Raw genomic sequence first — 25,795 nt, 5'->3', positions numbered from 1 at the left:
AAAAGAATGAGTAAGGGGAAAGTAGTTGGAGACGAGGTCTCCTGTGACAGCTAGAAAACAGTCCCTCCCCAAAAAAGATATTCACATCCTAATCCCTGAAACCTGTGAATTTTACCTTCCATGGCAAAGCTGACTCTGCAGACAGCATTAAAGATTTTTGAGATGTGGAGATTATCCTGAATTATATGGATGGCCACTAAATCTGACACAGAAACACAGAGAGAAGGTGATGTGAAGATGGAGGCAGAAACTCAAGTGACAAAGCCATGAGTCAAGGACCGCCAGCAGCCACCAGAAACTGGAAGAGGCAAGGAATGGATTCTTCCTTTGAGCTTCCAAGGGAATGTGATTCTGCTGACACCTGGATTTTAGCTTCATTTCAAACTTTTGGTGCCCAGAACTATGAGAAAATGAAGAGGGTTTTTTTTTGTCATAAACCACCAATTTATGATAATGTATAATAACAACACAGGAAAGTAATAGAGGACCACAAGAGGAATGGATTATTGATGAAGAGGGCAAACAAGAGAAAGTAACAACATTCTAGGAGAAAGATTATGAACTCTAATACTATCAAATTATGAAATCTAGGATAATAACTGACAATAGATTAGAGCACAGAATAGACATCAAGATGATAAATTAATGAGATTTGCTTTCAAATTAAGTAGAAATACTGGGAAAGCAAGGAATCAACAATGATGTCGTGGTTTCTAATTTAGATAATTTAGCAGACAAGTTATTAACAAAGTCAGGAAATCAAATAAGAAATAGGTAGATTTAAAGGGTAAAGACTGTTTAATCACAACTTTCTCACCATCACAACCTCCCATCATCACAACCTCCCTATGAGATATATGGTACTGTTCCCATTTTACAGATGAGAACACTAAGACTCAGAGTTAGACGGCGACAGCCCTAGAGCTTTCCAACATACTATTCCAGCATGGAAATATAATTAGAAATAAAGAATCAATCATAAAGAGAAGTTAGAAGCTGAAGATAAACACATAGGCATTATTGTAAAGATAGTACTTGAAGCCATAAGAGATGAGATTGGTCAGTATAGAAGATAGAAGGGGCAAAGCCAAACCCCAGGAGTACCAAGTATCATATTTTGCCATGTATAATGCCTCCTGTGTATAATATGCACCAATGTTTTACAAATTATACATAAGAATTAGTACTACCCATGTATAATGCGCATCCTTACCTTCCCCTAAAAAATTTGGGCAAAAAAGTACATACTGTACACAGCAAAATATGGTACACCTCTACAGCTAAAATTTTTTTCCTATGATATCAGCCACGAGGAGCTGGAAGAAATGTTAAACTCATTAAAAGAGTAAAACATATTCATAGGACAAAGCATAACACAGGCATAAAATACCAGCTTAAAAAACAGATGTTAAAGCACTGAACTCTAAGAACAAAGAGCAGCAGCCTGTCAACAACAGAAAATCCAGACTTACCGTTGGATCCTGTGTCTCTCTTAGTTTGTATGTAAATGTTAACAATTTGTCCAAAGCTTCCCGAGGCATATTTGGGACCTATTTTATACGAGAATTGAGGAAAAACAAAAAGAATTAATTGGAATATCTGATCAATGGATCAAAACTCATAGCTACTTAACAAATAATATTGGAATTATATTTTTAGAAAGACTGTAATTACAGCTTACATGTTTAATTCATGGAAAATTTACTTATTTATCTTCTCAGAAAATGCTTACACCCAACCATTCCCCTTTTTCTTTAAGAATCAGGTAATTAAAACCAAGCTACTCTTCCTATTTATAATTCTATCACCAGCTAAAACTGAAAGCCTCTAATTCAGAAACTGGAATATAATATATCTATAAAAAACTTTGATATATTGGACTTCTGGCCAAGATGGGAGCATAGGTAGACGTACTGTGCCTCCTAGCACAACCAAAAGAAGGACAACAATTTAAAAACAAAAACCAGGACCGACAGAAAATCGAACTGTATGGAAGTCCAACAATCAGGGAGGTAAAGAGGACACATCCATCCAGACCAGTAGGAGGGGTGGAGAGGGGCAGCTGGGCAGAGAGAACTCGAGGCAAGGCGGTTATTGAGGCAGACCCGGTGAGGCGGCGGATTGTGGAACAGGGTGCACAAGGCTGCAGCGAATGGGCAAGGCAGCAGTGGGCAGACTGACTGGTCCACTTAGAAACAGGGAGAAACAACTGGGGAGTGGGATGCACTGCACAACCCAGGGCCCCAGCGACAGGAAATAAAGCTCAAACCACTGACTGAAAACACCTATGGGGATTGAGGCTGCAGCAGGAGAAATTCCCAGCTTCACAGAAGAGTTCACTGGAGAGATCCACAGGGTTCTAGAATATACGTAAGCCCACCCACACAGGAATCAGAAGCAGAAGGGCCCAATTTGCTTGTGGGAAGTGGAGAAAGGGCAGAGCAAACACCATGGTTCCCTCTGGGACCCCTCCCCCACATACAGCATCACCACACAGTGACAGGGGTTACTCAGCCTGGGTGAACATCTAAGTCTCCGCCCCTCACCACCTAACAGACTCATCAAGACAAAAACATGGCCCAAATGAGAGAACAGATCAAAGCTCCAGAAAAAAATACAACTAAGCAATGAACAGATAGCCAACCTATTGGATGCACAGTTCAAAACACTGATATTCAGGATGCTCACAGATTTCATTGAATTTGATCACTTATTAGATGAAAATATGAAGGCAATGCTAAGTGAAATGAAAGAAAATGTACAGGGAACCAATAGTGATGGAAAGAAAACTGGAACTCAAATCAATGGAGTGGAACAGAATTACGAAAGAAACATCCAACCAGAAAATAAAGAAATAAGAATTCAAAAAAATGAGAAGAAACTTAGGAAACTCCAGGACATCTTTAAACATTCCCACATCAGAATCATAGGGGTACTAGAAGGAGAAGAGGAAGAGCAACAAGTGGAAAAGTTATCTGAACAAATAATAAAAGAGAACTTCCCATCTAGCAAAGGAAATAGACTTCCAGGAAGTCCAGGAAGCTCTGAGAGTCCCAAAGAAGGTGGACCCAAGGAAGCACACACCAAGGAACATCATAATTACATTACCCAAGATTAAAAATAAGGAGAGAATCCTAGAAGCAGCAAGAGAAAAGGAGACAGTTACCTACAAAGGAGTTCCCATAAGACTATCAGCTGTTCTCTCAAGAGACCTTAGAGGTAAGAAGGGGCTGGACAGAAGTATTCCAAGTCATGAAAGGCAAAGACCTACATCCAAGATTGCTCTATCCAGCAAAGCTTTCATTTAAAATGGAAGGGCAGCCCTGGCTGGTGTAGCTCAGTGGATTGAGCACGGGCCTGCAAACCAAAGGATCATGGTTCGATTCCCAGTCAGGGCACATGCCTGGGTTGCAAGCCAGTTCCCAGCAGGGGCCAGTTCGCAGCATGGGATGCATGAGAAGCAAACATACATTGAAAAAAAAAAAAAGAATGGAAGGGCAGATAAAGTGCTTCTCAGATAAAGTCAAGTTAAAAGAGTTAATCATCACCAAGCTTTTATTATAGGAAATACTAAAGGCATTTATCTAAGAAAAAGAAGATAAAAATACGAACAGTAAAATGACGGCAAACTCACAATTATTAACAACCGCACCTAAAAAAACAAACAAAAGCAAATTAAGCAAACAACTAAAACAGGAACAAAACCAAAGAAATGGAGATCACATGGAGGGTTAGCAACAGGGGAGTAGAAAGGTACAGAAAATAAGTAGCATAGATGGCAGGTAGAAAACAGAAAATGGGAGGGTAAGAATAGTATGGGAAATGTAGAAGCCAAAGAACTTACATGTATGACCCAGGGACATGAACTAAAGGGGGGGGGAATGTGGGTGGGAGGGGGTGGCAGGGCAGAGGGAATGAAGGGGGGAAAATAGGATAACTGTAATAGCATAATCAATAAAATATATTTAAATATTATATTTGTAATAAAAAACTTTCATATATTATCATTTCCTTTTTTGTTAGCTTCAGCAAAATTTTTAGGCCCTATATAATATAGGCCCTTTCTTACTGAACCCAAACTTATCCATTTAGTAGTAATCTTATAGCAAGACTACTAAGTCACATAAGGTATCCTTGTATAAGGAATAGATGCTCAAGCTGTCCATTTTTTCATGCTGCATATTTAAGCAACATGATCAGTTTCTCAATGAACTTTAAAGAGTAGTTACCCAAATAACACACATTGATTGCCCTAACTATAACAAATTTAATCTAATTAAATATTTAATTGATTATAAAAAAATATTACTTAAACAATAATAAATTTAAAATTTTAGTTTAAAAGATCAGGAAGAGATGTTAAAATAATGACTCAGGGACTAATAGACTGTGGCCATTTCAGAAGCAAACTGTTCAGGGTTTCTTTGATAATTTAAGTGATTAAAACTTTTTAAAATTCTAAGTTCTATTCAGTACATACTTTATCTTACTTATTCTTTAAATCAATCCTGTGATGTAAGTAGTATTATCACCATCTTTTTTAAAATATATTTTATTGATCATGCCATTACAGTTGTCCCATTTCCCCCCTTCATTCCCCTCCACCCTGCACACACCCTTCCCCCATTTCCCCCCTTTAGTTCATGTCCATGTGTCACAAGTTCTTTAGCTTCTACATTTCCCATATTATTCTTGCCCTCCCCTCTGTCTACCATCTATGCTATTTATTCTCTGTACCTTCTCCCCCCTTCTCCCACTCCCCTGTTGTTAACCCTCCATGTGATCTCCATTCCTATGGTTCCGCTCCTGATCCAGCTGTCTGCTTAGTTTACTTTTGTTTTAGGTGTGGTTCTTAATAACTGTGAGATGGCTGTCCTTTCACGGTTCATATTTTTTATCTTCTTTTTCTTAGATAAATCCCTTTAACATTTCATATAATAAGGGCTTGGTGATGATGAACTCTTTGAATTTGATCTTATCTGAGAAGTACTTTACCTCCCTTCATTCTAAATAAAAGCTTTGCTGAATAGAGCAATCTCGGATGTAGGTCCTTGCCTTTCATAACTTGGAATACTTCTTTCCAGCCCCTTCTTGCCTGGAAAGTCTCTTTTGAGAAATCAGTTGACAGTCTGATGGGAACTCCTTTGTAGGAGACTGTCCCCTTAGCTCTTGCTGCTTCTAGAATTCTCTCCTTCATTTTAATCTTGGCTAATGTAATTATGATGTGCCTTGATGTGTTCCTCCTTGGGTCCAACTTCTCTGGGACGCTCTAAACTTCCTGGAAGTCTATTGCCTTTGCCAAATTGAGGAAGTCCTCCTTTATTATTTGTTCAAATAAGCTTTCCACTTGTTGCTATTCCTCTTCCCCTTCTTATACTCCTATAATTCGGATGTTAGAATGTTTAAAAATGTCCTAGGGGTTCCTAAGCCTCTCCTAATTTTTTTGAATTCTTGCTTCTTCATTCTTTTCTGTTTGGTCATTTCTTTCTTCCTTCTGGTCCACTCCATTGATTTGAGTCCCAGATTTTTTTCCATCACTATTGGTTCCTTGTGCAATTTGCTTCATTTCACTTAGTGTAGCCTTCATTTTTTCATCTAATTTGCAACTAAAATCAACCAGTTCAATGAGCATCCTGATCACCAGTGTTTTGAACTGTGCATCCAATACGTTGGCTGTCTCTTGGTCACTAAGAAGTATTGACTCTGGGGCTTTGAGTTGTTCTTCTGTTTGGGCCATGTTTGGTCTCTTTGCACCTGTTACATATGAGGCGTGAAAGCTTAGGTGTTCACTGGGGTGGGTCAGCCCAGTCACTGGGTTGTGACTGGGGGAAGGGTTAGAGAGGGTGCAGTGGCGTTTGTTCCACTCTCTCCTGGATTTCAGTCCCCTCTGCCACTTCCCACAAGCAAACTGGGCCCTTCTGGTTGTGGTTCCTGGTGGTGCACTTGTGTTCGTTCTAGGACCCTGTGGGTCTCCCCAACGAACTCTCCTATGGGGCTAGGAGCCTCTCCCTGCACCTCAGCCCCCAAAAGTTTTTCCAATTGGTGCTTTTAGGCTTTATTTCCCATTGCTGGGGCCCTGGGTTGCGCAGTCTGTCTCACTAATGGTTTTTAAACCTGCCTGGTTTCTCTGCATGCAAATGTGTATCCGAGGTCAGCCAGCCTCCTTGGTAGCTTTACTGGGTTTCCATCTGCACCCACCAGGGTCACCAATCACTGCCTCCTCTTGCCAGGAGCCCTCTCCTCCACCGCCACTGACTTTGCCCCTCTTAGTGGTCTAGTTTGTTGCTGTCAGGCTTTGGTACTGTTTACTTTCCTATCTGTTTGGTTGCATTTTTGTTTCTAAATCTTTGTTGTCTTTAAATTTGGTTGTGCAAGGAGGCACGATGTTTCCACCTATGCCTCCATCTTGGCCGGAAGTATCACTATCTTTTAATGAAGAAATTAGGGCTGAGTAATTTATCCAAGATGTGCAGGCTAATAAGTAGTGAATTTGGCACTTAAAGGTAGGGTTGTTTGTCTTTAAAACCTATGCCCTTATTATCAGCCATGCTCACAAGAGCTAAAAATTCATTCTGGAATTTTAAAAAGTATGAGTGTTAACTTTTTATGTAATTTAAATGACGCAGATGTAAGATTACTACTTGTGACATCTAATAACACCAACCAGTAGAACTTTCTATGAAGACGGAGATGTTTGTTACATATGCTTTCTAATATGTTAGCCAAAGCACCCATGTAGCTATTGATCACTTGAAATACAACTGAGAAACTAAATTTTAAAATTTTATGGCCAGTGCTAGTACATAAAATAGTACAGTTTTAGAAAATGCTAACTACAATGCCACTTAAGATAGACACGAAGTGATGGATTACATATATTTCAAGCCAACAGACAACTAATCGGGTAAGTATAGGATAAGATATATGAGGTCTTTCCAGAAGGTATCCAGCCATGTACTATGAAACATGGACATACTTATTGAAGAAGATACAAGATACATGAAACATGTACAATGATGCCTCAGTCCCCTTCAAGGTAGGCACCTTGGGACCTCACACAGTTCTAATTACCATCAGCTGCCCCATTGTATTTTCTGTAAAAAGGTCATGTTTCAGAACCATTATATGAAGAGATATGGGAGTCAGTGAGGAAAAAAAGCCAAAAATGTCCAATTTTGCTTTAGTAGGAGTCAGAGTATCCTAAAAAGAGAAAAACTGAAGGCTCAGGCTAGAGCTGGCCTCACTCTTACCATTTCCTTAATCACTTGGATTTCTTCACTTTTGCCAAGTGGTTTCATGTAATGGAAAAAGAACATGGTCAGGAATTCTGGCCCCAGCCACTGCTGTGTTGTGCTTCCAATCACAGGGGGCTCTGCCAGTGCGATGATTCTGAAGGAGGGGTGAACGGGAAAAATGCACCTAAAAGAGGAAAAAAATAAAAACATAACCTTTTATATTAGAAATTAAGTATTGGTGACTAAAGTCTAGGCAATGGTAAGTCTATACTGCAGTTAATATAATCAAAGCTACTGTCCAAAGAACAGACTGAAAAAAGTCAAGACATTCTAAAATTCTAAGATTAAAACAAAAGCAAACAAACAAAAGAATCACCTACTGCTAATATAAAATGTACCCTATCCACTGGTAGCACTCCATCATTGGCACTAACCACTTGTTTGGAATATGCTGTTACACCTAAAATAAATTTTCCACACGGTCCCTTGAAATGGAATCCCATCCAATTCATATTTAGTACAAAGGTCCCTTTTCTTTATTCAAAATCCCCTCAAAATTTCCTGTCTTGCAAGGAACCCAATATATGTCAATCTTAGAAAGATAAAGAATGGTTCAAGGAAACTTCTCAATAAATAGAAAATTCAAGCAGCACAGGGGTAGGATTAAATTTAAACTTGGTTTGGAAATAAAAACACTAAGATCTTAAAAAGGTAGAGAAATTTAAACTTTTATATAATTCATTCTTTTGTAATTTTATAGGAAATGTCATGATTTTAAAGTAATCTTTATAAATCTCTGCTAGGCAATCTGAAAATGTAAATATTCTAGGACACATAGAGGAATAAGGTAAGACTTCCCAAGGTTTGTGAAATGACTTCAGTAGTTTTTGGAGGAGGGACTAAAAATCCCTTTTGTGACCTAATCACCAAGACCATACACCTAGATCATTTCTGATAGCTTTTACATTCTTTGTAGGTAGTCACATGGCTAATAAACCATTAAAAATGGCTTAAGAAATCTTAGAGACTTTCCTTCTCTTGTTGCAAAACACCAGGAATACCATGGATGTGGTAGTTAGAAATAGTATGATGGCCAAACACCAGACAACATACATGCCTGCATTTCTCACAGGAAGGACCAAAATAGTAATGTGGGAAGCTTTGGAAAACCTTTGACTCACCTAGCACCCCCACTGGGAAAGCAGATAGCCGGATAGTCAGTAGGGCTGGGACTAGCATCCCCGCTGATAGAACAATTATCACATTCTGCTTCTGTATCCCACGTTTGTCACATAGACAGGAAGACCCCTAATCTATATATTCCCCAAGAATCCTTTGTTCGAAGCTCAGAATTTGGACACTGACTCCTCTGGGCCCGTGCACGTTAAGGAATAAACCTCATACTCCAGAATCCCTCCGTGTCTGGTCGCTTCATTTTCCCCGTAACATTTGGTGCATTGGCCAGGAAGCGACCTCACACAAATTCAGGCCGTCTTGTCACCAACTGGATAAGCGGGGAGGCGGCCGAAGGTCCAACTGGGGAAGCGGGGGTGCATGTGCCCTGAGATTTCTTAGGCCCCGTCCGGTTGGGGTGACGGCCGCTGGCCCGCACGACCAGGCGGGAGGCCCGCACGACCAGGCGGGAAGCGAGGGTTCCAGACTACGACTTGACAGAAGGCACCAGATTGGTGAGTGCCCCGGGGACTTGAGCCAAGACTAGAAAGAGGCTGATCACCTCAAATTAGGACCTTGGGTTGGATTCATGCTGAGTCCGACCACTTGACCCACTTGACCCTCAGTCGGGAGGGATTGTTTAAACTCGGAGTGCTTGAGAGTGAAAGTATGAGTGAATGTGCCCCTGTTCTTTGTGTGTCTACACCCTATCTTGGGGCTCGGGGGTAAGTGCATATCCAGCGCCCGGAGCCCTCTCAGCTGTATAAGTAAACCCGAAACTCAGAAAAGAACTTCTTTGATTGGAAAAGCGGTAACCAGGGCAAGGGCTGCGCGACCGCGACCCCCTCCCCCCTCCTCTTTCCCCCTTTCCCCACGCAGGTGGTGGGCGGGCCGGGAGGAGGAGGCTATCTCCTAGGACAATCGGGATTGCCGAAGTGCAGGGTCGCTCCTCCTGGCTCACCGCTTCCCCTCCCCAGCCCCAGAGATAGTGTCGGAGGGCGGGAGCCAGGGGCCCCCAGGCTGGGGCCAGGACGGACAGTCCCCAGTGCCCAACGGGCTGATCGCGCTGCGCTGTCGGGCCTGGAGCGGGAGGTTTCCCCGCTGCCGCGAGGCCTCCGTCTTCTTTGGGAGAGCTGCACTGTGGACCCCCCTGTGCCACGTCCGCCCAGGTGCGCCCCGGCAAATGCGTGTCCCCAGTGGTGACCCGCTGCCCCGCGGGGTCCTGGCGCGACTTTGGTGCGCCAGCGGCAGCCCCCCGCAGGCTACTGCCGTGAGATTTGGAAGGCTGACCAGGGCAACGATGCACCGCTGGCTGTTTCCTAGCAACTGGTGGGGTTTCAGCCAGTGGGCGGGGCTGGTGGCACTGAAGCTGGTTTTCTGGTGCGGCAGCTTGCGGTGTGAGGAATTTTGAGTTCTGGGATGTTTGCCAGTGAAGACCTTGTAATCCGACTGGTCTGGCAATTGTGAGACAGGCTCATCATACTTTTAAAAGAGTCTTGAGCCTTTCCCCCAAGTTTGATTTTATTGGCCATTTTAACTCAGCTTGGAGAGGAGGGTGTGCTGTTTGCTTTTCAGAATGACCTTTAGAATTGCAGGAGATGAGAGTGAAGCCATATCACAGAAAAGGCCTTCCCCAACGGGTGACGGTCCTCCACACATTAAATTCTCCTGATCCAGATTTCTCCAAGCTGTGTGGAATTACAACCAACACCCCTGGAGTGGTCACCTAAGAGAGACTTTTCCTACCAACTTATATCATTTTTCAACTGACTGAATTTAAGAGTTTGAGTTATAACAACCCGGGAATGCCTAGTTTTAATTCCTGTTTGTACTCTATGATGTATATAGAAGTTGTTCCTTGTAATTGCATTCGAGAATAACAAATAGCAGATTTCACAGGCCTATTTTGATTTAATTTTATAAACAAGAATAGGGAGCTATTGCTCACAGCTCTGCCTGATTTCAGAAATTGTACCTCTACCCCTAGGGGCTAAGGGCGAGAGACAACCTCTAGAATGCCGGCAACAGGAGACTCTCTCCCTGGTGGCAGGCGCTGCCTCGGGTTCCTCTCCCTGCCCCCAGAGCTTGGTTGGAAGTCGGTGGCGGGTGGGACACCCCCCCAGCTTTAACAAAGCCCTGAGTCCCCATGTATTCTGGGAGAAACGCTTTCTGACTTTGATCACCTTAGGCCTGAATGCCTGCTGGGGAGAGGTGCAGCTCCCGTGCCTTGCTAGAGTTAGGAAAAATCTGGCGTCACAAAGACTTGCTGATGAACCTGTGAAATCTGCTCTGCTAGGTGTGCTTTCATTCATATATATGATAAGGGTCCGAGGGGGGATGGGTGTGTCTCCCAGGGTTTCTGCAACTCTCTTCCTGACAGACACTCCCACAGACCTCTTTGAAACGTTATCTACTGTTTAATCTTTGCTGCCCAGGAAAGATTAATTGGGTCTGCTGTGTGCTTCAGCCAGAGACAAAAGCAGCATACCTATGCAAGGCATCAGTGAACCCATTGGTGCAAGAGAGTGCTTCTACCTATGTGTTGTTTTGAAACTGTGTTTCATATTTTGCTCTATGTCTACTCTAAAAGGAAAAAGAAGGAGCCCACTGGCAGGTGACAAAAGCCAGGGTTACAGGTGCCTACAGCCCTCAGCCTAGCTGGCTTGGACCCAGACCAGACTGCCACAGGGCTTCATACTGTCCCACTCCCCTTGGGGGCGTGAGGGAGGGGACTGGCCCAGAGAGCTGGAGTCGTTCACAGGGAGGAAAACTAACCCAGTCTTCCTTGACTCCCGACAATGGAGCTGCAGGGCCCCCACCTTCAGAGTCCGGTGAGGACCTCTGCCCCGCCTCCACTGGTGACTGCAGCCTCAGTAAACCACCCCAATGGGTGGAGGGTAGCTTTGTGGTGCCTCTACACCCACAGGTAGAAGGGGCCTTGGGGGTTTCCAGGATTCCTTAAACCGGAGTCCTAAGACCTTTGCAGGTAGGCAGAACCAGAGTCAGGGTACTGCTATTTTAGGTAAAATAGATGAGCTATGTGAGTGAACCACCTGGAGAACAGAGCATTCATGGGTGTCACCATCTTAGAACTGGCCAAGGCTTCTTTTCCGATTATGAGGTGTATGCTGGTAGTAGCGTGGGGCACTTCCCTGAGGGGCATCTGGAATGGACCCTGGTGGTGGCTTCTCAGGCACCACCAGTCTGGTCGGGGCGGAGGCAGCACAGGGTAACGGACCGCCTCTTGCTGTTGAGGCTGCTGTGGAGAGACTGACTGGGTTGGAGTCAGGGGCTCAGCTGGCGGTGCCGACAGGGAAGCAGGTGATGCTCCATAGGGGGGCAGCTGGAAGACAACTAGTTCATCCTCCTGGGAGGGGTCTTGGTGTATGGGAGGCCTGGATCGAGCCACTAAGACGGAGGATGAGCTGTCTCTAGATCGGGAGCAGCAGGCTCGAGACCTCGTTCAGCCCTTCTCTCTAGCACCTCTCGATTGTCCCTGCGCCCCTGCGCACTGGCTCAGCCACTGAGGCATGTCCTGTGCTATTTCCTGTCATCTATCTATATAGGGGAACTGGTCTGGGTGTCCTGGCTTCCCCGTGACTTTGGCGTGGACTGCAGTAACTGTGGATAGGTTCAAAGTTCCCTCAGGGGGCCAGCCAGCTCCGAAGGTCCGCCATTCTAAGGTACAAAACGTTTCTAGCCGCAGCAGTCAGGTTCTCTGTGTAACTGGTTCTGATAGGAATAGCTCTAGTTTTGAAAGTCATAAACTGAGGTCCAAGGCTGACCTTCTGATTTATAGGGTGTTTGCAAGGTCTAAGCTTCAGAAAGGTTAAAAAAAATGTCCCTGCAAATCTAGGGACTTTTAGTAAAAGATGCCTATAGAAAATGCCTATAATACTAGAGACTTTTAGCTGCCAGATACTGAGTTTAAGTAGAGTCCTTCCCAGTGTAGGAAAGGAACAGAGATTAAAAGTAAATTATTCATAAATCTAAATAGGTAAAAAGGCTATAGAAAGTTTGTGAATATTGCAGAAAGTCTGTGAAAAGTTATAAAAATAAATAAAGATGTGAAAATTTTGGAAAGAAATTATATAGAGTTAGTAATAGAAGGTATAAGACATAGAGATGCAATCAATCTTAGTGGATATCAGAAGGAAAAAGATTTTCCTTCAAGCTTTGTGTTTTTCTCCCTACCTGAACCCTCCAAAATTTGGCACTCTGAATAAGTGAGTGATGACATAAGGTTTCTTTGCATAAATCCAGTAAGACCAGTCATTAATAGTGACTTGTTAACTAGGACTTTGACTGGAATGTCACGCCTGAAGGAGGCATGTATAGGTTCTGGTAATTACCAGAAAGCTCTGAGGAACTGGGATTGACCTGTGAAGCTAGCGAAAACCCACAAGAAAAGCCCGAAAAACCCACAAGAAAAGCCTGGAACTCTGGTTAGTTGTGCAGTTCATGCCAGTCTTTCCAGGGAAGGAACGGAGGTTGCTTTCCTGAAAGATGGTTAAAAAAGAACCTGAAGGCACAATAGAGGCTCAAGGATTTGAGTGAAACAACTGGTACAAGCAAGGCCAGATGGCAGGTGTGTGGCTCTGCTTCTGTGCCCTGAGGGGCGGACTGAGAAGTCAATCTAAGGGTTCCCTGTGTGAGTTCCAGCAAAGCAGACTTAAGGATCACAAGTGATCCAGGCTGCTCTTGGTGTGTTTATGCAAACAAACAGTCAAAAATCAAAAGTGGGACCCAAAGGAGTCCCTATAATAACAGTGAGGGTGATCTTAAGGAGAAAAATTGTAGTTAAAGGAAAATCACAGTGCTCAGTATTGGACATCAGAATGGTACAGCTAACTGTCTTGAAAATTTGCTTTCATTTGAAAGTTAAAACCAGGTTTGTGATGTCACCAAAGATGTACAATTTACAAGTGCAAAGGACTTGTCAAATTGCTACTGTTAAATGTCATTGTAGGAAAGACCATGCAATGGAATGTCTTCCCAAAAGACAGTCTCACAGGCGCAGAGACTGGTTTGGGGATTGTTGTGTGAATTAACCTGTGTGTTCTTCTGTTTTCATAGGGTGTATGCCTATGACTTGCCTATGCCTATGAGAGATTGGTTGCAATATAGGCCTCACTTAAGGAGCCCATCTTCGTCATTGCCCCACTGAGACTCAATGGTTTGGCTGAACTAAGTAGTTGGGTTGGTGAAGAACTGGGGTGGTCTGTGGGCTTCACTTTAGAACTGATTTTCCCTTTTCTGTCTTTATGGCTTGGGCAGAAAGGGCCCAGATATCTGAAAGGAGGGAAATCTTAGTGTATTCCCCTCAGCCTGAGTGAAGTATAGTGGAGCATAAAAGTTTTTAGATAGGTGTAGCATGCCTTGTACACCTTCCACTAGATAAGCCATTCTTTACTGAAGTGTTTGCCTTTGTCAATTAATGGTTATGATTTAATTGTGTTTCCAATTTCTTGCCTAATCTGTCACCTCCAGAATATGACCTGACCAGAATGCCAATGGTCCAGTAATGCCAGCCTTTGGACACCAAGCCTGTGATGTCCAGGTGACAGCCAACTGACCAGGACCCTGTAAGGTCTTTCCCCTTACAGGAAGGACTCCCTCCGTGCTGCACCCCCCCCTTTCAGGGCACCCCTGACCCAGGGGTAGGTAGGACAGCGTCCATTTTCAGCTGGAAGCAGTTACAAGAAGATGAGACCTTCGTCCATTTTCCTTTATATGATTACAAAGTGGGTGTAAATCTGTAAGGAAGGATATTGATACAGGGTGCAGCTCCGGGGGAGGGCCTCCAAAAAGATTTGGAATAGTGTCCAGAATTCAAAGTGTATAGGAATATTGGAGAGACATATAAGATGTCCTCACCTCCCCCAGGGGGAAGAAACAAATAGAACCAGGGCCATTGAGAGCTGTTTTGCATAGCAATAGTTTTGCAGCTAACCTCTGGAATAGTTATTTAACATATCTATATAACCTTTAACTGGTTTCATAGATATGTTAAATAGCTGTGGCCAAGTTTTGAGCCAGGGAGAAGGGAGTAGCGGGGACTCAGGATGTAACTGGATCCAGGATGTGACTAAGGGCTGAGCCCCTGAGGGAGAAGCACCAGTGTGAGAGCTTGGAAAGGATGTGGTCCAGGACATGAGGGGATAGCTGCCCAGGTGAAAAGGAAAACCACGCAGCTTTGCCAGAATGGAGGTCCCTGCAGCCAGGTGAAGAGGAGGGCCGCATGCTTTTGGTGGAGTGCGAACCCCTGCAGCTTTGGTGGAAGGGGCCCATGTGGCTTTGGGGTGCCCCTTTGGCCGTGTGGCCTGGAAAGCAGGAGAGACTTTGACTAGAACTTGGTACAAAAAAGAACTCTTGCCAGTGGACCATGAGAGGGTGCCATAGTACTTTGGATTAACTAGAGAGAGATCCTGCCTGATACAGCTGACGGTGCCAACGACCTGAAACACAGATGTGTACTCTTTCCTGATTTGCGGTACCCGGAGTTGGGATAGTGCAAGTAGGGAGCAAAGACATGAAAGTGTTTTAGGTTAAAAAAAAAAACAAAACTTGGTTTCTGACTGCTCTTTTGCAATAATAGAACTAGAATTATAGGTAATAGCAAGGGAAATACCTGGTCTTTACATCATCTGTATTCTTTTTGCTCTGAATCTTTGTTTGCTTTGTTAGAACTGTGTGAGTAGTTCTACAGAGAAGTGTGTAATAGTCCAAAAGGAGAAAGGGGTCTTAGAATCCCTCCATGATAGTAGATCACAGGAGGAGAAAGATGATGAGGAAAGAAACCTCATTAATACTCTGAATCTAGGAAAAGGGGGGACTTGTTTATTCCTACAAAAATATATTATGCTTAAATAAGCACTAATGTTGTTTAGCATAAAAGGGGGGAATAATGTGGAAAGCTTTGGAAAACCTTTGACTCACCTAGCACCCCCACTGGGAAAACAGATAGCCAGATAGTCAGTAGGGCTGGGACTAGCACCCCCGCTGATAGAACAATTAGCACATTCTGCTTCTGTATCCCACTTTTGTCACGTGGACAGGAAGACCCCGTAGACTATATAAACCCCAAGAATCCTTTGTTCGGGGCTCAGAATTTGGAGATTGACTCCTCTGGGCCCGTGCACGTTAAATAATAAACCTCGTACTCCAGAATCCCTCGGTGTCTGGTTGCTTCGTTTTCCTATAACAATAGAACTGTTTTCTTTGATGAGAAAAACGTTGCTGGGGAAAGGGTGAGTATGAATACTATAGATTGCTAAATGTGTCCCTGCCTGCTATTGGTCAAAGCATAGGTGTGGGAGGGGAGTGAGATTTTCTTGAGAAAATAGTGAACTACCAAGAGTTTATTTTGCCAAGAAGAGGCTTTTGCTTATCTCAGGGAAGCACTAAGATCAGTGGCTTAGTCTCAGTTACAATTATATATGCTTTAATGTTTTTTTAAATTTTTGTTGAATATTTTATTGCAACTGAACATTAAAAAGTTTATAATCTCTCATTTTTCATTATTGATCAGTAATAAGCCATAACTGGACATTGAGCACATCCTTGACTGGCAGATATATCTGGACCCTTTTACTCTTACTCTTTCGTTTTCTTATTTGAGAGAGAGAGGAAGAGCCAGGGGTTGGGGAAAAGTGAGAGAGACAAAGACAGAGACAGAGACATGGATTTGTTCCACTCACTTATGCACTCACTGGTTGCTTCTTGCATGTGCCACACCTAAGGATGGAACCCACAACCTTGGCATATCGGGACAGAGCTCTAACTAAATGAGCTACCCGGCTAGGACTATTCTTACTCTTATATTTGAAAATAGTTAGGATCTGAATAAAAAAAAAAAAAAAAAAAAAAAAAAAGCGACTCCCCGACCGGTAGTGAGCGACTGCGGAGGAGACAGTGGGGAGGCGGTGCAGCATGTTGACCGCGGTTGCCTGATTGCGTGCTAGCGAGGGAGTGGGCGGTTGGACCGGCCGAGGCTGCGATAGAGGGTGCCGCGGTGAGAGAGGGCGCTGCCATTTCCCCGCTCTGACCACGCCCCCACATGCAGCGTCACAACCCAGCGACCTGGGAGTCCAAGGCGCCCCTTCTCATATTTAAAGGGCCAGAACAGACCAAAAATGTCGCAGGAAGACCTCAAAGCCCCAGAGATAAATCTAAGCGACGAAGAAATAGCAAAACTCTCAGACGCACAGTTTAAAACACTGGTCATCAGCTTCCTCACAGATCTGGTTGATTATAGCCACAAATTAGAGAAACATATGAAGGCTAAATTAAGGGAAATGAATGGAATTCCACAGGAAACCCATAGAGATGAAAAGGAAACTGGGACTCAAATCAATGGAGTGGACCAAAAAAAAGAAAATAGTTAGGATCTGAGCTTTCCCTCCTACCTCCCCAGAAACTCTAGCATCTCTTTGCTAGTAAATTAGGCCATGTAAATTTTTTACAGAATTCAGGGTAGATGCAGGATTTTATGCCTAAGTTTTTATGTTTGATTCTCAAAACAAAAAGCCTTAAGGATATTCTGATTTTGAAAAGTGACCCTAAACATTTTAATGGTGAAAGAACAGTTTTAAACTCTGTAACTGTGAAGGGTCTAATTACTTACTATTGTATATATCAGTTTTGTCTTTTTTATTCAGAGAATCCACCTTCTTTCATGACCATATTTAGACTAGCCGCTCTGCTTTTGGGTAGGAAAGCATTATTTTCAGTTCCTACTGTAACAGGGTGCAGCCAGGGGGCCCCCAAAAAGGGATTTGTAATGGTGTCCAGAACTCAGGGTGTCCAGGAAATACTAAAAAGTATAGGATGCCCTCACCCCCACAAGTCTGAACTAGGGGCTGGGACACTCGGAGCAGCGCCATTGAGAGTTGTTCTGCATAGCAACAGTTTTGCAACTAACCTGAGGCATGGTCATTTAACATATCTATAACCTTTAACTGGTTTCATTGATATGTTAAATACCTGTGGCCATGCTTTGAGTCAGGGAGATGGGAGTGACTTCCACTCAGGATGTAAATGGGTAGAAACTCCCTCTGGTTACAGTGCCTGTGTGGGAGCTTAGAGATGACTGGCTGCACACCACAGGGCCACACTTACCCAGACTTACTATGGCAGCCCAGGAAAGCTGGAAAAATATAGGAATGCTGGCAGGTATAGCTAATTGTGGGAGGAGTCGGAAATGGAGCTGCAGAAGAATATTGGCAATGGGATTTAAACCCAGGCACAGCAGTTATGAAAACAAGGGACCATGTGGCTTTGCCAAGAAAAAGAGGGGAACAGGGGCCTTTGAGGTGCTCCCTTTGGCCACGTGGCTTAGGAAGCAGGAGAGACCTTGCTGGGGAAAAAATTGGATGAAAGGACTCTTGCTGGTGGGCCATGAGAAGGTGCCACATGGTTTTGGATTAAATAGAGATCACGGTGGCGATACAGCTGATAGTGCTAGGAACCCAGGGAGGCTGGCCAGCCGAATGTGGATTGCTGGGAAATGAATAGCCACAGACTTCTATTTATTTTCCTGAAATATGATACCTGGGACTGTGCAAAGTGGAGAAGGAAGGACTGTGTGTGTCTGTGGGTGTTTTAAGGCACTTTGGGATTTTAATGAAAATATTAATTCATTACTCTTAAGTCTGTATAACCTTTGAATAAATAATTCTTTTCCTTTTCACCAATCTCTGACATTAAGTGCTATAATTCCCTGGTGGCAGGCAAGGCAAACCTAGTACAGGGGACCCCAGGAAAAGGAGGGGAAATCCATTCTGTAATAGTGTATCGTTCTCCGCCCCCATGGATCTGTTCTGTAACACTGTCACTGACTTTTGTTTTGTCCTTGCCACCAAAAGTCTTTAAAAAGCTTCTTGCAGTGATGGTTATTAACTACAGCAATGAATTTATTTAAATATTTAATTAATATCTGCTCTCTTCCAAGTATTACACTACACCTTAGGTGGTATAAAGATGAGTAAGGAATGTATACATGAAGTTTGCTACATTGCATACAAAAAAGGGAAAAATATGGCTGTGTCCAGAACTGTGTAACTTCTAGGTTCTGAAGTGGAACATTAGTATTCCACTGTGGAATACTAATGTTACAAAATCCTCTTCTGGTTCATGATTAATGTCTTTGTAGAAAACTATATCATTCTTTCAAGCTCCTTAACATATAAATTTGACCAAATGTACCATATTTCCTTCAAGAAATTGGAGTTTATTGTAATCTTTCTTTTTAGTTTTATTATAGCTTTGTTGAAGTATAATTGGTACATAATAAGCTACATATTTAAAGTGTACAGCTTGATAATTTTCAATATGTATTTACATCGCTAAAACCATTACCACAATCAAGAGAATGAACACATCTGTGACTCCTGAAGTGTCCTTAGACTCCTTTGTAATCTCTATTACAGTTATTTTATACAGTTTGTATTTTCTAGAGTTTTATGTAAATCACACGATATGTACTTTTTTTGGTCTGGCTTCTCTCCTTCAGCAAAATTATTTTGAGATCTGCCATGTTATATCTATCAATAATTTACTCCTTTTGCTGACAAGCATTGGAAAATAATATCTATAAATTTATACTCACAATCCCTAAACAAACTGACCTCAATATTTTTATTTTTAAAATATTTTTCAAAAGATCTTTATGCTTTTAAATTTTTTAATCTTCAGGAAATAATATCCATTTATCTAAAGTTAAGCCATTTCTTTAGTTTCATCTGTTATTTGTTGTTAAATTCTAGTAAAATTAAAGTTACCCTTGATTTTTAATTTTAATAGTCCTTGTGTCTTAATTATTAATTATTTACCACTTCTTCAGCGTTTGTATTACCCACCAGTATGTCAAACCACCTGAAAGTAGCTGGCAGATCCTCAGGAGTACTCTGTTCTCTAACTTTCAGACTTGGAGAACCTAATATCATCAGGAAATGACTTTCCATATGACCTATTTATAAGTAAGGAAGCCTTCTGGGAGAATCTAGCAAAAAAAAAAAGGTCCTTCTCTGCCTGTTATTCAATACTTTGATAACTGTTTCTATAGTCAGCATATACTTCTCTGCTCAACATAACTGCTGTCTCAGAAACTGCCTTCTTTAAATTTGGCCAGGTTACCCAATGAAGGTACCCTGTGACTCAGCACCAAAAAGCAAGCCACAGACAATGTATGTCTTGAGCAATGACCATCGCCGTATTTAAATTCTAACCACCTACTTTGCTCGCATGTTAATTGCTCTTCTAACTAGGAGAGAAGGGGATCAGGGATGAATCCAACATATGTTGCTGAGCCATGAACAAAGATCTCTGGATTATAACAAACAACACAGCAGAAGTGGAAAATGGAATAACCTTCCCCGAATCACAAAATTTTCTGTGTCCAGAGTCTGTTATGTGACTGAATACTAGAAATCCTGAGTGGTCACTTTACACTCCAGACATTCAGGTGCTGTCCATGTTGTAATCACGCCCTCTTCTCCTAGAACAGGGGTGTCAAACTCATTTTCACCAGGGGCCACATCAGCCTTGTAGTTGTCTTTAAAGGGCCAAATGTAATTTAGGACTGTATAACTGTAACTACTCCTTAAATAGGGGCAAGGAGCTCAGCGCTGCCACAGGATAAAACAAGGTGGAGGGCTGGATTCGGCCTGTGGGCCTGGTGTTTGCCACCTGTGACCTAGAACAACTCCTTTGAACAGATCACCCTCTGCCCTGCTTGAACATCTATAAATGTCTTTTTCCCTCTACCTAGAGAAATGAAATGATGTCTGATAGCATTTGTGAATTCACCCAGACCTTTCACATGAGCATTTCTAAACATTGTTTTTCCTTGGCTTACAAATTGTGGTGTGGCCTCTCAAATTATAGATCATGCAGTCTGGGGCTTGGTGGACCTACCTGTTGAATTGTGATGACTTTTTTTATCTGAAATCCTTAGAGTATTTATCCATTTTTCTCCACACATACCCTGCCTCCTGATAGTCTAGCTACCTAACTTAACTACTGGGTTCTGTTAGAATAGTTAATGGCAATGGACAGTCCATTTCTGGAAAAAGGCCAGTTATGTACCTATATTTTGCTTTTCATAAATACACTGGCAGATGTTTGAGTTTCATCTCTCCTTTCTCTTAGCAGGGATAATATCACCCTTTGGAGGTGATATTTCCATTGGGGTTTTGCGTAGAATCAATTAAAACTGACAATATAACCAACCTGATACATCATGAAGTTTGGCAAAGGAATCAAATATAGGATTTCGCAGTGGGCCTCGTAGCCCACTGTTAGCTGTCAATCATGAGACCCAATGGTATCATTAAATGGCAAAGTCTTCCTAATAAGAAGGTTCATAAAAAGAAATATTGCTAGAAGATTGTCTAAAACTAGATTAATATAATTACTTTTACCTTGAGTGTCCTCAAATTGAGTGTCCTGAAAAATTTTTGTTATTTATAACTTAAAGGAGTCCTGCCAAATACAGAATTTGTACCTATCTAAAATACAGAAAGAAAATACAATTTCTGTACAAATACAGAATTTGTACCTATCTGAAATACAGAAAGAAAATATAATTTCTATACAAATATAGAAATTGTATCTGAAAGGCCAACTGGCATCTAAATTTGCCAACCTGGGTACACTGTCATTACTTATTTATATATCTGCCACTTTTCACATATAGGTATTAACTTTAGAAAAACAAAACGTATGTAAGAAAGGATAAACAACTATAGTTTACTGACTGGCTCAGCTGTGTACAGTTCTAATGCTGTAACAGTAATGCAAACACTCAATAAAGTTCCCAAAATTACTATATAACTGTTTAAAAAGAATGAAAAATAGGAAGCATGTATGCATAATGGGAAAAGGGGTGATGAAAGAGGGCTAAACCTTAATTTTTCATCATAAGAAATCACTAAACAGTGCCTAACACTGAAAAATAAACCAAGAAGTATCACTGAAAGTATATTGGTTAGTGATATGGAGGTAAATACCAAAAGAAACAGCCAAGAGTTGAAAGTGGTAGCCTTAGGAGAGTGATAAATGGGAGTGTCCCAGAGTGTCCCAGAACAGATGACAGCACTGATATTTTAAATAAAAAGCCTTAAAAAACTATTTGGCTCAAGTTTCATGAATGTTTAACAATAATAAAAATTCAAATAAAAATTTTTAAAAAGTGAATGAAACCAAGCAGTGCTGTGAACTGTCTCTACCTATTCAGAGTGATTTCGAAGACAGAATTGGGTCTGCTTTACATTCACAGGAGAGCTGAAAATCAACAATGATAAAGATAGGACTCTTTTTAAGAGATTTTATTTATTTATTTTTAGAGAAAATGGGGAAGGAAGGGAGAATGCAAGGGAGAGAAACATGTATCAGTTGCCTCTCTCATGTCCCCAACTGGGGACCTGGCCTGCAGCCCAGGCATGTGCCCAGATCGACAATCAAACCAGTGACCTTTTGATTTGTGACATGACACCCAACCCACTGAGCCACACCAGTCAAGGAAAGATGGGACAGTAGTTTAAAGAGTGCAACTAACCACTTTGAGCCAAACCCTGAATTGATGCTCAGTGCTACTCTTCCTGAAAGTGTTTTCATTTGTAACACTGCTTGTGACCATTAGGAAGAATATGGGTTTTTTTCATAAAAAAGGGTTGTCACTTCCTGGATGTCTGGCTACAAACACAATGCTCCTGAAGTCCTAAGGGAAACTGACTGGCAGGCTTTGCTGAGAGCTACAGCCCAACTGCTTTGATTAATCACCCTGAAAAATAAAAACTTTTTTCAGGCAAATGTTTCACATGCAAACAGTATACAAAAGCTGAATTTTATAAACTGAAGGTATGAAATAAATAGGATTCTCATAACTTGCCTCCCTAACACTCAATCAGACCATTTTTACTGAGCTAGAGAAATTCGATAATATGTACCTCAGCATAAACAGCTATGTAATCAAGTGAATTTTAAAATAATCTATATAGCAATAGTAAGAAATTTAACATTTCCTCTCTGTGAAAAAATTCCAAGGCAATTTTCAAACAAAACTCTTTTTAAAACATAAACACAATAAGTATACTTAATTATCATTTGTAGAATTTTAATGTTTTAAAAATGGCAGCAACCCCTTTGGAGAGAAGTGGTTTCAATTAAATAAGATCCAATTAAATGACTAAGAGTTCTACAAAGTAGCAAATCTCTAATTATTTCAAAATAGTCATGGAAATGTAATGAGGCAGAAAATAAGCTTTATTGCCAAAACTCCTCTAAGGAAAAGTATAGTATGCAGCAGAAAGAAATATTTTCTTTCAAGCTTTTCATTTTAAAATTTTCAAACCCACAGAAAATTTGAAAGAATAGAATATCCATACATCCTTCACCTACATTTCACCAGTTGTTCTTGCTCTCTTAATCTCTCTTTCTCTCCCTGTGTGGTGTATGTTTTTATGCACACACACCTTTTTCTCCCTAAAACATTTAAATTGTAGACATTTTTCTATTTCATCCCTTAAATATTTCTGCACAGGTCTCCCAAGAATAGGAACACTAACTTTCATAACCACAATAGCATTATGACTTAAGAAAATTAATATTAATTCTATGTCATGTAATATATATAGCCCATATTTAAGCTTTCCCAACTGTCGCCGCTGTTTCTTTTATAGCTATTTTCATTTTATGTCCTGATCCAGGATCCAGTCAAGTCTCGTACACTGCATTTAAGGGTTGTGTCTCTGGAAAATGTTTAAGCCTCAAAGGACAATCCTGGTGGCATACCCCAGTAATAACTGATGACTTCTTAGGAGAGTGGGCTGAGTTCATGACAAAACTTTTTGTTTCTCTACTTGTTGAAAAGATACAAAGTATGGGACCAAAACTGATTGACTAGGACAAAGAACTACTTTCTTAAAACTAATGTCCCTATAACACATTTGAACACTTACGTAAAAGTATGTGTAAAAGTAGGCTGAGAGTGCAGAGTTCATCTTGGAACATAACCTCAAGTTTTAAGAAGTGCCAAACTATAAGCATGCCCAGGATACCAAATTATCAAACTGTTCAAATTTATCTTTGTTTGAGCCTAAGGTTAGAAGAATTTGAAAACAAAGGCACTCTGAATAAGAATAAGAGCAGTGTATCATAAATTACCTCTTCTGTAGCTGCTCATCAGACATTTGCAGCTCCTTTTTTAAATGCATATACCGGTCTTCTCTCAGCAACCTAGAACCATCATAGAGGCTTAGCTCTCGATCGTGAATCAACCTAGTGGAAAGGAGGAAAGTCAGAAAACAAATCAGTTTTGAACAGTGAAGTTATTAGAGGTAGGATCAGTCAGTTAACATTGTAATAATGTCTATTGTTACTGACAATTATTAAATCAATATTTTAGATGCACCTTTCAAAATTTCAAGTTGGCTAGTGCTATTACAGTTGGCAAAACTATGGTTTCTGCACTGAATGGCAGTAAGCATGGATACTAGATATGAACAGGGAGGAGGGGAACGAGGAGAAGCAGGAAAGAGAAAGTATGAAGGGGATGAAAAAAACAGAAGAATGAGTAACTCAGGATAACCATGAGGTGCATATTAATGTGCAAGGCAGTTGGCACATGCTCCCTTGAGTCCAATGTAACTTTTTAATAGTTATATTATCAAAATGTTTCTATCTTTGGAATTATAGGATTTAAAATATCAAAAAATCTCTATAATGAAATAACCAGTGTTCTTTCACGTATCTACTGTGGTGCCGACCTAACCATCCACAGTACAACAGCACTGTCTTCCAAATGTTACGAAAGTTCAAAAGTGCTGCTCTAGGTCTTACACCAACTGCCAAGTCTCCCAATGCCCATATCACAATGCCCCATACAACGTCTACTTGATCGGCACGGAGGGGAAGGGAGAGTGCAAGATGCAGAGGTTAGGAGCACGGGCAGTAGAATCCATTGAACCTGGGTTCCAAACCAGCCCTGCACATTATTAGCTGAATGACCAGCTAATTTAAACTTTTATCTTTTATAAAATTAGGGCTATAACATGAACCTCATAGTATGGCTGTGAAAATTATACAGTTAATGGAAGATATATGCTTAATATAGTTGTTCTCAATCCTGGCTGCATATTAGCATCTCCTGGAAAGGGTTAGGTGCACCTTTTGAAATTTCAAGGTGGCTAGAGCTCAGGGATCAGCGACTTTTAAGCCTCTCACCCAAAAGATGATTCCCAACTTGAGAAACTGCAACATTCTGACTTAGCACAATACCCAGCACAGAGTAAGTACTCGATGAATGGTAGCTGCCCTCCTACTACTTGTCATTATGGTCAAGAGATGGCTAGTAAAAGGAGGAAGTGTTATTTTGTGTCTGCTTTTGTCTGTTTAGAAGAGAAAAAATTATAAATCTATGTATGATTTACAATAAATCACTGAAAATGTTTTTAAATGTTCTCAAATCTCATGAAGATTAACACAAGAAGTTTAGAGTCTTTCCTTTTACTTGGTATCTAACGTGTTCTCAAGAGAAAAAAAATTTGAATAGTTATTATACCACTTCTTTGAACTTTCCTGATAAGTTGAAGTTAAAAACCAAATACTATCTACAAGTGATAGAATCAAGCTGTGACAACAAAAAATGAGTATCATTACTGATACGGGATAGGAATATTTCCATTGAAAGTCATACATAAAATTTCTTCTTAACATTAAATTCAAAAGCAGTTAATTAGGAATGTGTGGATATTTTCCCCACCTAAAACTGCAATAAGAGAACACTAGTTAAACAAATGTTCATGTATGTAAATACAAAGTGAGCTTTTTAGCTTAAAAGTATAATAAAACAGCCATTATACATTTTATATAAGGAACTACATTTCCTCTCAAAAAAATGCTAACAAAATCAACTTGTCACTTAAACCAATGATTCATAAGGAGTTTGTAAACAGTGGAGCTATGACTCCAACAAACTGTAGAAACTTGAGCTATGTCATACATACACACACATGATAAGCATATGTAAGTCTTTCAAAATCACTACTTAAAAGTTTTCTTAAAACACACGATTCTGAAAAATTTTCTGTTCTACTTGGATATAGAATTATAAGTTTTAAGGATCTACATAACCCAGTTTTAAAAAACAAGAATGAGAGAGTTCCACATCCACTGTTTATTTGGTGTGCTCTCCTGTGTGTGACTCACACAAACCTTTGCAACACGGCGAGTGTGCCTGCATTGACACGATGAATGCCATCCAAGAAGACCAGCTTCCCTTCTAGAGCAGCACTCACAAGGGGCGAGGACCGCCAGGCAGTGTCTCCATTTGGAAGAGTGTATCTCTGCTGCAGCAGATCACGAGCTGTCATATCCTAAAGCCAAAC

The 25,795-nt window shown here is 41.2% G+C and overlaps 1 protein-coding gene across 3 annotated transcripts in view; it reads right to left on the bottom strand.

Annotated features, from left to right (window-relative positions):
* The window catches only part of VWA8 (von Willebrand factor A domain containing 8), a 459,390-nt gene that overhangs the window by 293,251 nt on the left and 140,344 nt on the right, over positions 1-25,795 (bottom strand). For all 3 annotated transcript variants that reach the window (XM_053665428.1, XM_053665429.1, XM_053665427.1), the window contains 4 exons: positions 25,623-25,783; positions 23,574-23,687; positions 7,251-7,419; positions 1,473-1,550 (listed from right to left, as the gene is read on the bottom strand). In XM_053665428.1, coding sequence (XP_053521403.1) covers positions 1,473-1,550; positions 7,251-7,419; positions 23,574-23,687; positions 25,623-25,783 — 522 coding nt within the window. The remainder of the gene's footprint in view (positions 1-1,472; positions 1,551-7,250; positions 7,420-23,573; positions 23,688-25,622; positions 25,784-25,795) is intronic.

Source organism: Artibeus jamaicensis, unplaced genomic scaffold (assembly GCF_021234435.1).
Source record: "Artibeus jamaicensis isolate MK-2021 breed Jamaican fruit bat unplaced genomic scaffold, CSHL_Jam_final contig_414, whole genome shotgun sequence".
Classification (NCBI taxonomy): domain Eukaryota; kingdom Metazoa; phylum Chordata; class Mammalia; order Chiroptera; family Phyllostomidae; genus Artibeus; species Artibeus jamaicensis.
Note: the sequence above shows the minus strand (reverse complement) of the source record. Positions and strands in the feature narration are given on the sequence as shown.